This window comes from Ctenocephalides felis, unplaced genomic scaffold (assembly GCF_003426905.1).
Source record: "Ctenocephalides felis isolate EL2017-DRISC unplaced genomic scaffold, ASM342690v1 CF-g0.4_SCAFFOLD_01492, whole genome shotgun sequence".
Classification (NCBI taxonomy): Eukaryota; Metazoa; Arthropoda; class Insecta; order Siphonaptera; family Pulicidae; genus Ctenocephalides; species Ctenocephalides felis.
In genome coordinates, this window is record NW_020537646.1 from 32741668 (window position 1) to 32754752 (window position 13085).

Sequence of the window (13085 nt, forward strand, 5' to 3'; positions counted from 1 at the left end):
TAAATAATAATAAATAACTTGATATACATTGTTCAATTTTTATTGAAATGAGCTGTTAAATAATAATGTTAAAAATAAATGACTTTTCAATATTTAATTTATTTATCTCATTTGAAATTTCATATCTTCGACATATATATTTTTAATACTCTACATATTTTGAAACTAAAAAGAACATTATTCAGAAAATATTTTTAATAAAATATTGAAATAAAAATCCCCATCTTGATGTCATCTAGAATCCTCAAATTTGACAATGTAAAAAATGATTATTAAATTTACATTTGTGGATTCTGTACTACTTTTGTACTATAATGGCTTCCACGAACATAAAGACCGAATCATTAATTAGTATTCAGTATATTCCATCAGTAGTGATCAATATTTGACAAGTGGATTCCAGTCTATTTAAAACTTAATATTTACCTACTCTTAGTAATGATATTTTTTAATAATTTTCATTAAACTTTTACTTCTGTTACTTCTGCATTGGCTTTTCAATTCTCTGAACGTTTTCACGCTTAAGTACACAACTACATTCATTGGTTCAAGTTCGTTCAGTCTTCGAATTTTTCCCAAGTTTATTTTGCTTACTTTGCCAATAGGTGTTCAGTTTTTATAAGTGTTCTTTTTTTAAGTCATATTTAGTTTATTTATGGTTTGCACTTTAATAGTATTTAATTTAAAATTTAAAAAAAACTCTGAATTATATTCCAATGCTTTTCTATAACACCTATCTTCCGAAAATCTATTTTATCCAATCTATCGTATCTAACACCTTATTTTCCACCTATTTGTATTCAATAAATAAAAAATTGATTCAGTCAGTGTGAAGCGAGAAGTTGATCGTACATGAAACTGAAAAATGAGCAAAAATATATATTTCTCTAAATATAATAGAGATTTGACGTGATGACAAATTGTGCGGTCCCGCTCTGCTCCGTGGGATAGATATATTTTCAGTGGCTTTCAGATGGATGGGCTATAAATCGACTGCAATTATATAACACTTTTCAGCCCTTAACATGGGGTATATGCGAGTTATATACCCTACGCTCACACATTTAGGTTCTTACGAGCATATGTGTAGCCGAATAACTTTTACATGGTTATAGAATAGAATATTCCAAACAAATAAATTTTATTGTAGCTACGTTATAAGTAATGAAAAAGTAAAAGAAAATCTTTTATGACCGTTCCAACTTTATCATTAGGAAGATTCTATTTATAGGTACTTATTAAAAGCATTTATAACACAGACCCATTACATGACAAAGATTTTGAAAATTATTTCTAAGAAATATGTATAATTATGCTACTAATAACGTGCGATATGTTTGTAATAGTAAAAAATCGATTTTCTTATGTTAAAACAATAATATCATAAAGTAGAGTTCTTCAAGGTGGACGGGTAAAATATCCACCACTGTTAGTAAGTGAAGTTAAGAATTTTTTAATAACAATATGTATTTGAAAGTAGAGGGCAAAAATGTGTAACCATCAGTCGCATTAAATCAAGCAATGTCGCTATAAAGAGATATACGACCAAGTTTGAAAATCTATAACAAAAGTATTTTCTTTATTTTTTAGTTTTTTGTTTGTGAGCACTGTTGTTTAGTTTACGAAACTTAGTTATAACTTTTAATAAAAACATAATAAATAAAATAGTAAATTAAGTTGGAAAAGACCTTTTTTTTTTTGGTTAAATTAAATTAACGTTATTACGTTTAACTCCGCTGATGAATATTTCTGCCGAAATAACAGATCAAGGTTATATACTGTGTTATCTTTGTAAAAAATGTGCCCATGAAATATATATTTAGCATAGTTCGAAAAATGTAGCTATTATTTCCTAATTTTTTATAAAGTTAAAAATAAGACATTGGATCTGTTTGCCCCTAAACTGTCTTATTTTAACGCACTTATGAGGTAAAAAGGATCAGATCAAATATTTAAAAAATAACAAAGAACATAATTTTACAATTATTGATTAGCTGAAAATTTTACTGAACATAGATAGTTTTTTGTTTGTTTTGATGTTGATTTGGTTTTTACTGTATAATTGCTATAAATTAGAACTGTGCGCTTCGCCCTAACCTATTCTCTATTTTCAATATTTTTATTTTAGAATTTCATAGTATTTATTAAAAAGTATTTGATCACTAACTTGAAATAAATAATTTTCCTAACTGTTAAATTTCATTTGTCAACAAATTATAATTTCAAATTAGCACAAATTATCATTTGATACAATTTTGTTAACTTTGAGTATGTACAAATATTTCAATGAATATATTCTGGTAAAAAGTATGTAATATAATAAATTGCATACAAAAAATCATTTCATGATTAAATAGTTACAAACAAAATATTTCTAATACATACATCTTTGACTCTAACTAAATAATGTCATAAAAGCCATCAATATGGGCTTCACGGTTTCTTAACATACGGATTTCTCAAATTCTATAATGTATTAAAATTTATTGTAAAATTTACTTGATTTAAGTGCCACATTATATTGTCTTTGTTTTCTAAATATAAAGATACATATGAATATCTCTAAAATAATTGTTTGCAATGTTGCGTAAAATCTAAAATTAATTTTTTATTAGACTTTTAGAGACACTATTAAGAACTTATGAACTAAGAAATTTATAAAATCAAATTTAATCAATTTTCTAAATCAGTATATGTATTATTTATTTTAATAGACACATGAGTACGTTTTCTAATATGCAATGATTGTAGTATTGATCTTACAATTGCTTATTTTAGTTATTCTATAGCAGATATTTCATTTAAACTAAATTTTTCACTCAAAATAGTAATTGATAATCAAATAATCAAACCAAAATAGTAAAATTTTTACGTATAAGTAGAAGTGCGACTCTGGAAAAGCATATATCTTGTTGTTCCGAGAATTCATTATAGGTTTAACTCTATTTATGGTAGGACTTCTTACAAGAAAAACAAATATTATGGCCACTAATTTAAAATCCTCAGCTTATTTTTAATTAAATGTGATATTTTCTTATTGGAAGTCTATTTTAATAATTAAGCTGCAATACATAAATATGCTCTATTACATTGCAGCCCGGTGCTTTTTATATCTTATATATATATATATATATATATATATATATATATATTTATATATAATATATATATATATATATATATATATTTATATATATATTATATTTATATAATAATATATATATATATAATATTTGTATATGTGTATGTGTAAATTTATTTCAAAATTATATTCCGAACATTATTCATTTAAAATATTAAACGTTAAATTTCATCTTATATTCTCAAGCCAAAGCTAAGCTCAATGAACTTCATAGTAAATTCAGAATCAAACAGAGCTTAGTATTTGCAAGACAAATAATAGACCTACATTATCTATACTTAGCCGAATACAAATATCAAAAACTATCGCAGATTAAATCGAATTACCTCAAATTTATAATTCCGAATAATTTTCTGTAAATGAGATAGGTAGAACATTGCATTTGCAAATAACTTAACTGAAGTTTATAGTTTCCTTTAAGTATAAATATATAATACTTTATTTAAGATACTTTTGTTGAAGAAAAGTAAATGAAATTTATATGAAACATTAAAAAAAAATAGAATCTAATTTACTAATGGTTTGCGGTTATCATTCATTATAATAATATAATTACATAGGTAACAATTATTAAAATAAATTAGACAAGAATCATAATTTTTTAGAAATTTAAAATTATTCATAAAATTCTGGCAATGATTATAACAACGCTTAGTTAATAATTTTGGATACCTGAGCTTTCAAATTTGTCAATTTGTCAAATTTGTCAATGTCAACCATTATTTATAATAGCATTAAAATAGTTATAACTATATAAAATTTGAAAACAATAATGTAATTAAAGTCATACTTCAAATATGACATGATCGGTTTGTCATTGTAATTAGCATTTAGGACTTGAAGCTTCATTAGAGAAATTAAGCAATTGCTGATTATTAAATTCTACAATATTTGTTCACACGGTGTATTACTAAAGAAATATTGTTTTCACAATTTCACTCATCATGTAATTGTGTTTGAAGAACGTAAAATTAACATACATTTATTGACGGCTTGTATTTTTTTTACTTTTTCGCTGGCAATTCATTTTCATTCATTGAGCAGCAACAATATCTGTCTTGCCTATAAAAATATTTTTCATTTTAATAACTTTAAAGATATATAGAAACTACAATAATATAGAACCATTAAACTCAAGTTTCTTACACGACACAAATGTTTCGTTTGTTTTATTATTTTCATTATAATTATTTAACGCAACTTCTGTTAGATTTTCACAGATTTACTCCCGCGCCTAAAAAAGTTTTACTTCAAAAATCTTTGATTCTATCTTTTTTTATTTTATATATTTTACACGCTTATAGATTACAGAATATGTACGTAATTACCAACTAGTATTCATAATTATCAAATAATTTTCGTTGAAATATTACCATTTTCTCATCTTGTAAAAATTCAATAAAAAATATTGACATGTTAATATTTTTGTGTCGTACAGATTTTTTGAATCTAATAAAACACAAAACTACGTATGTATCAAATAGTTTTTAAAAATGCTTTGATTTTAAGAAAATTTCTGTCTCCAATCATTACTGTATCCTTTTTTGCTCTATCGATGCATTTGTTTGCTTTTGCAACATTTCTCTAGAAAATTTCTTTCGTTGGTAAAAAATAGAGGTATTGCACAAGTATTATGATTATTCTTGGTCGATTGTTGTTATTGTGTCCTTAATATTAAACTGAAAGTAGTTGTACAATGAAAGAATTGCATGCGAATTTCCTGATATAGGTATTTTTAAACATGATTCTTTTCAATCTCAAATTCTTTGTTAATAATAATATCTTTATATATGATGATTACTTAAAAATGGAAGAATGAATATTAAGAATTAAATTACGTACAAACTTTTGGTTGTATAATTTGAAACTTCGTTGAGTGAACGGTGACGGACACGATCTGTCAAAGTGAAAAATTTCTTTTCGGCGAGTAATTATACTAAAATGTTTTCGTAATGTAGATGAAGATGTGATGGAACACGGAAAATTAAATTCCAAAAGCTCTTATTAAATAATGATGGAAAATATTTACATAGATTAGTAGGCTGAGTATTAAGTACAAAAGTCAGAGTACCTAACATAAATCACTTGCGGGAAATCATCATCGGGAAAGTTTTTTCCTGAATTAGATTGAATTAGAAATTTTAGAAACTAAAAATTCTATTACTTATAAACAATAACTAATAAATAATTAACAACGTTATTTAATGTTACATCCAAATAAATTCACGACAGCTAAGTGAATAGCACTTTAGCACTCATACAATAGTATCTCACTTTTAGTATTTTTCAATCAAAGTTATATATTAAAAAATAATTTTATTTCCAGATTTATTTAATTTTTTTATTAATTGTAGTTAATGTATATACCAATACACTATCAATATAAATACATAAAATAATAAAGGTTTGTAGGTAAAAAGGACCACTACCAATATTTCAAAAGCAAGTAAAATTAAGAATTTTTTACCAACAATATTTGGAAGTAGAGAGTAAAAGATGCATGGAAAAAAAAGCCAATGTTTGAAAATTTTTAACAAAAATATTTTTATTCGTCGTTAGTTTTTTGGTTGGTTTGTGGTTGTGAGCACTGTTGTTTGGTTTTCGAAATCTCAATATAAATTTTAAGTATATTTATTTGTTTTATAAGTTTTATTGTTATTTTTAAATTTGATTCAATAGTTTTTCAAATATTCTCTTTGCGTGGGTGGGGTAAAAAAGACCAGTTGAACCTTCACCCTGGCAGAGGTTTACAATAGATAAATCAAATTAATAGTTACTCCAACTCTACTGGTAAATATTACTGACAAAGTACCAGATCTAGGTTATATACAGTGCTGTATTTGTAAAAAATATGCCCACAAAATTTATATCTTTGGTTGAATAATATAGCTATTTTTTCGTAAAATTCTTTTAAATTTAAAAATAAGATATTGGATCTGTTTGCTCCCTGGCTATAGCATTTTACCCCATGAGGTAAAAGTCCCAGGCAACAATTTTTTTGAAAAATACTAAAAAAATATAATTTTATTGTATTTTATTGAGTTAGATAGTAGTTGGTTTGGTTTTCATTATATAATTATCAAAAGTCAAATTGGGCCTTTTTGCCTCGTTCTACCCAAAATCGTGGGTTTCATAAGAAATGCAAAAACACAATGAATGAAAACCAGGAAGTGCCAAATAAATACAAGCAACAAAATAAACTTTCTAATCCTTTAGGAAATGTAAATTGCTTTATATTTATCTATGAAATTATTACTTTTATTCGTGTATTTTATTAAAAAACTATGTAAATCAGTATGGTTTTTACAGGTTCCTTATCTGCTTAACCACTTTATCCGAATATATAGATTTCATATTGTTATAAAATCGATTACTATAACAAATACTTCTGAATGGAATGGAAAGGTCATCATTTTCAAATAACATTTTGTGGTCTATTAATTTTATCTTATTCAATGTTTATTGAGATCAATATTGATTTCTATTTTACTATTGAAAGGATTATTTGTTGGTACTTGATCAATCAAATTTATATAGATACGCTCTTTTCTAATTTTCTGATAAACATTAAGTGAAGAATTGCGAAAAAAATATTATCAGGACTAAATGTAATGCATTTTTAATAATGCAATTTAATCATATCATTGGTCAAATATGGCATATCTAAATACTACTGGTGCACATGCAAAACACATTAGAAACAATGGATAATTTTGTCCATACGATCGTTGAATTCGCTCAATTTCTTCAAACACTAAAATCGAGATTTTTAACATATTTGTAATTGCAAATATTATTCAAATTGATTAAATAAAATTTCATCTATAACATTTACTATTTTAACGATTCGCATTAGCTTATTATTAATGTTACATATACATAAATTTCTTAAACGAACGTATTTTTCTCACTACTTAAGTTATCTGATTCGAATAAGAGTGAACTCAGTTTGAAAATTTGAAGATTAAGAAGTATTTTTTCTATAAGAGTTGTTTCAGAACTGTTAATTAATCCTCATTAAAATAAATCATGACATTATAGTATTTCTTTATTTTAAATATTGATATTGTTTAAACAATACAATAAAATATTTACTTAGTCACTTATATGCATTATTTGTAAGCATCTTTTACTTCTTGATAATATTTACTCTCCGAGTCTGAGCCAAGTTTTCCGAACAATAGTTCATATTCCAGATCTTTCTCACCAGAATCAACGTGTACAGTTGTCTCGAAATTGGATGTATAACTGAATGTAGAACTATGTGAACTTTTCAAATGCTGAAATAAATAAAAAGGATCGTCATTTGATAAACTTAATAGAAAAATTACTTATTTGTTACTAGATGGTTTAACCGGTTAATCCGAACGTAAAAATTGTATCTACACATACATATGTACATTTTTTCTAATGTATGGCAAAAGAAATCTTTGAAACGTAAAAAATGCAAAAAATTTCATTTAATTTTTTTTACAATTACTGTAACTTACCCTACGAGAAGTTATAAATTATGATCAAAATCAATATATTCTTTATAAGTTCAATAACTCACCTCGGGAAAAAGTGGATGATTGGTAATAATCGGATTCACGATTGTGCCTTGGGAGGCAAGAACATCAATCGACTGAGTCAGATGGAAAAATGTATCACATATGTATTTAAATCGCCTTTGTTGGACTTTGGCAGTGTAATCTGAAAATTATATTCATATCAAGTAATAATTTATTTAAGATAAACTAGCTTTTAATGTTGATAATTTGAGGAAGCTCATTTGACAATAAGTCGAGACCGAAGTATCAGTAACAGTCTATTTGCGAAAAGTTCAAATTTAGCAAGATATAAAATCTGTTTTTGCACTCATATAGTTAAATTTATACCGTATAAGTTTTTCCCATAATAATTTGACAAATTATGAGAATAGTTTTTTTTTCATACTATTTGCATTATATTATACAAATTACTACATTATTTTTATCATATATGGATTATATGTAACAATTATAACAAAAACCTGTGGGGTGTATGGCATTAAGGCAAATTGCTGGAACTTCCCGTACCGTAACGAAATGTTCGAGGAATATTGAATGTTTTCAAATAGATTATTTTAAATATTGTAATATTGTCTAATATTTATAAGAATTATATAAACTGAATTGCAAAGTTGAAATTATTTGTTTAAGGTATATTAAAACTTTGGTCAGAATTAAAAATAAAATCTGAATTATTTTCGATATACAAAAAAAAATTTTTTTGAAAAAAAAATTTTGTTTTTGAAAAAAAAATTGAAAACTTTTTTTTCAAATCAATTATTGTGTTAAAACAAGCAGAAAGTTCTTCAAATTTTTCAAATCGGGCGCTTAGTCCTCACAAAAACTACCATTTTTTGCACATTTAGCTCTATATCTTTGAAATGGCTTGGCCTGTCTTTGCCAAAATCTAATAGCCACTTCTCCCAATCATTACTAATTGAATGTTTATTAGATCATTCAAATTGGATGCTCCGTTCTCTCAAAAACTTGATATCTATTTTCTGCACTCTTTGCTCTTTATCTCCGTAACTTCTGGACCTGCCTTTGCCAAAAACTAATCAGCACATCTCTCTATCAACAGGAATCGAATGTTTCTTGAACCATTCAAATCGGTTGATCCGTACGCCCGAAAACGTGGACGAAAAAATGCGAACATACAAAATACCAAAATGTTCAGAAACCTTTAAAACGCCGAGAAATGCAAAAAAAAATATTTTCGATATTTGGCCCATTACTATAACTACCCTACGGGAAGTTTATAGAGCTTTACACTCTGTATAACAATTTTATACAAATTAGTTTTTGAAATAAAGATTTATATTTAACTGGACCTAGTTAAAATATTTTCTACTATTGTTATAAAAAAAATAAACTCAGTTCACTCAGTCAGTTTATATGATATATTATAGAAGTAAGAACTCGATAGATAATTGCTCTTGGATTCAAAATTAGCAACGTACAATCAAATTAAAAATCCTTAATTAATTAATTAGGGATAATCGATAAAAACAAAGCTCTATACATTAAAAAGAATTATGTTATAATTTTTCAGAACTTCAATAATTGTGTTTATTTACTTTTATGTATTTCAATTATATTTCAAACATAGAACAAAATAATATTACTTCTGAAACTTGGAAAGATTGTCTATAAAATATTTTAAATAATTTTGCCGTGTTATTGGCAACTTTTTTCTGTTATCTTCGTGATATTAAGCTAGAAATATAATATCAATAGTGACGTAGATATTTTTTATGCATATCTGATATTATGTCCAAATGTGTAGAACATTTAGAATGGTTGTTGTACATATGACAACTTAAGCTTTGCAATTTGTAAACAGACACTTATTAAAATGATTCGAGATGACAAGTAAAAAATTTACCAATTTTGATTAGAATTCGAATTTACCGTCCAAATATGATATTGGTCTCATATAATGGTATCATAAAGATATTAATTTCAAATCACATTTATATGTATAGCTATTTATTATTAATTATCGCTTTTCTATTCTGGAAAATTATAGTTTAACTTACCTACGTTAATTTTTTCTTCAATATCTACCAAATCGTATACTTCTAACATACAACTGGTATCATCTAACATTCTCCATTCTTTAGAATTATTGTGCACATGCGAGCAAACGGGTCCCTAATTAATACGTATAAAATATTAGCTGAACGTACTTTTATTTTGGCACAAAATTGTTGATTCATAGTTTTTCATAGGTTTAAATTTTCTTATTATTTTGGTTGCGTCCCATTAGATTTAGCATAGTTAATTTACAATTTAGATTTATAATTATTTTCTATATATATTTTACAAACTTAAAATGACTACCAATGAGTAAAATTTTAAAATATTATTTTACACTTTATAATAATTAATAAGTCATAATAATTACTGAATGCCTTCTAGGCAGTTGTAATTGGATGGACATAAAAAAAAATTGTTTGCATCTCTTTAAAATCAATGGTTTAATCAATAAGCTATTTTTATTACCATACCTTTAATTTTTTTTCAAATTTTACCTGCAAATTTTCTATACAAGTTAATGTAGTTTGTGAAGTCCAATCATCTTTAAAATTTGAGCAATTGTAAGCGCCCCAAAAGCCTGCACCATTGCTCAAATGCTGCAAAAAAAATATTTTTTAAAACCTTATATAATAATTCAATGTAAAATTGCTATAAGGTTACCAATATTCCAAATAAGATTACCTCGTTTTCCACATATTCGCAGATTTCATTTTCATGCAATTCTATTTGTTTTGAAACTTCATTTGCTTTAACAATCTCATCAGACATACAATCTTGAATGCACAATATTAGGATTGTTAAAATAAGATTTCTGAAAACTTAAAATCATCGAAATATTATTAAAATAATTAACGTCATTAAACGTTTTAACTTTTTTAAGGCAAAGTTAATTTTGTCACCAGAAAATCGGAGCTGCTAATTTATTGTTTTTCTCAATGTTTCAAGTCGTTCTGAATGGTTTGAATCCGAATTTAGAAAAAGGATGTGTATATATGTGAGCAAATTTATGTCGTTTTGTCGACGTTTTATCAAATTGAAAAATTATTTTAAACCTTATGTTGAGCACTATAAAACCCAATTTCACTGAAATGCATAAAATGTAAAACCTCGCCGCTAGATGGCTTTAAATACAACAATTGAACGAAATAAAAAACAACTTTGTTCTTTCAAAACTAGCTTAATATTATTCCTAGAACACTTTATCAAACAACGATTTATTAAGATTTTTTTCAATATTATTTTGTTCATTACATGATTTTCGTTAAAATTGTGTATATTTTAGAAGATATTTGCAAAAAAAAATAAGAAAAACGACAAAAATTTATGAATTTTTAGTAGCCAGTAACTTGAAAAGTATTAGTTTTTTTGAAAAACTTTAAGAAACTTTTTTTTTCTTATAATTAGTTCTTCTATCGATATCCGGCGTTATTTTGAACAAATAAAATTACATAACTGAGAAGGGGTGTTATTTTCCCAGGGGGTGGTGGCAAAGTCCGAATTGTTTCCACTTTTAAACTTGAGGGTGAGATAAACCTAATTCCAAAATTTTATGCTAATCGGAGCACAGTAAAAAAATCAGACCCAAAACGCTCCATTGACTGTTGTAAAGGACTAGTTGATTAGTTTTGCACGATAATCGGCCTTAACGATTTTTTTTATTAAAATAAAGTATTAAAATACTTTATTAAAATACTTTATTAAAATACTTTATTAAAATACTTGCAACATATAAACAATGATCTTTAAGAAACAAACTATTTATATTTAAAAATAATTGAAATTAACTAAATATAAATAAGTTTATAGTAAATAAATGAATAAGCAGTAACATAATAAATCAAATTATATTAAATTTGTAAAATATTGACATGAGCCTTATAATAATATTATTTTACTGACGGCTTGTGAAATTAATAAATAAATAAATAAATATAATTATCAGAAAAAGGGCAATTTTTTGTCAACGTTTTAGCCAAAAATCCTACACCAATTTTCAAAAGTTATAAGAATAAATACTATTACAGATTTTATAAATTTGATCGAAAGATGTCAAATAATATTTGCACTGATTAGTTGTTAGTAAAAGCTAAAACATTATTTTTTAAATAAACAATTCAAAATCTGTATCTGAAGGTATACGCAACTTGGCCTAAGGCCAAATTCTACTCACTTGATTTTTAAATTATTTTTAAACAAATTTAATATGAATATGAATATGATTTTTTAAAAAGAGATAATTTTGGTGCTACAGATATTTTATCAGAGTGTCCAAGTTACATTTAATTTTTTATATTTTTTTTTAAATTTACCTTTCATTTTAAAATAAAGTTTAGCACTGAACTTCAATACAAGTCAAATCACATTACAATAACATTTCTAAGTTTTGTGTGTAAACTTTTCAACATTCAATATTTAATCAATCACATTGCTTAAACAAATCGATAAAGAAAAAATAATATAAATCATTCAATCGACTCAAACGATGCGTGAAGTATATCAAATTGTTGAATATGTTTTTTTAATTTATATGTACCAAGCAATTTAATATAGCCATTGTTGAAATATTGACATTGTTGAGCTGGAAAATTGTTTGCATGGTTAATAAATTTATTTGAATTTCAATTTGTTTCTGTAAATATTTTTTGTGCGTTGAAATTTGATTGATTTATATAATCGAACCTCAATGACTCTGAGTAGATATTGTAATTATCTAAACGGAGTTATAGTCTTTTAAATAAATATTTATTAATAATAATTAATTTTCCAATAGTACACGGTTTTTCGCAACTTACAGTAAATGAAACTTTCAAATGAAGAAAAAATTCTTAAAATGTAATGTATGTAACAGTCTAAATTGATAATAATAAATCGTAATTTAGAATACAATAAAAAAAACAAAAATACTTTTTGAATTGTATTCTTTATAATAAAGAAGTTATTATTATAACAGAGGTAAGATTTTTTTTTAAAGAAGTAACTTATCGATTATTTAAAAATAGGATATAATTTAAAGTTGAGCTTTAATAGCTAAATTGAAACATGGGATAGTGCAAGGTTTTGCACTATCTGGTAAATGAGTTTTAGAAGATTGATTTTTGCAAAACTTTAAAAGAAAAAAATAGGTCTTTGGGTCATTTTCAACTAGAATTATAACCATCGGGCCTAATTTATTTTACTTTAGCAATCCCTATAAGGATTTTTATGAAATTGAATTTATATTTTGAACTTACAATTAGTGGTTTTAAATGTATAACGAAATACTATTGAGTTATTATAAATTTTTTAGAATCAAAATACAAATTATTGTATAAATATAATAAAGAGAGAAAATAATAAATGTAAATAATGAACTAGTGGTGTATGGCATCGTGCCT

General features: G+C 25.2%; 1 protein-coding gene across 1 annotated transcript; it reads right to left on the reverse strand.

The window, feature by feature from the left end:
• Window positions 1-7254: 7254 nt before the first annotated feature.
• LOC113371136 lies at window positions 7255-12146 on the reverse strand. The gene is made up of 6 exons (XM_026611781.1): window positions 12021-12146; window positions 10393-10529; window positions 10206-10307; window positions 9711-9825; window positions 7695-7834; window positions 7255-7422 (listed from the first exon to the last, which is right to left on the reverse strand). Exons 1-6 carry the CDS (start codon window positions 12025-12027, stop codon window positions 7255-7257), a joined length of 669 nt encoding a protein of 222 aa, XP_026467566.1. The 5' UTR covers window positions 12028-12146.
• Window positions 12147-13085: the final 939 nt, after the last annotated feature.

What these genes read in the sequence shown, in the direction of transcription:
- LOC113371136 (XM_026611781.1), bottom strand. An exon ending in CTTGTATAGAAAATTTGCAG is followed by an intron (nt 9,826 to 10,205) that starts GTAAAATTTGAA and finishes CGTATTAATTAG; the next exon opens with GGACCCGTTTGCTCGCATGT. An exon ending in ATCATCCACTTTTTCCCGAG is followed by an intron (nt 7,423 to 7,694) that starts GTGAGTTATTGA and finishes TATTTATTTCAG; the next exon opens with CATTTGAAAAGTTCACATAG.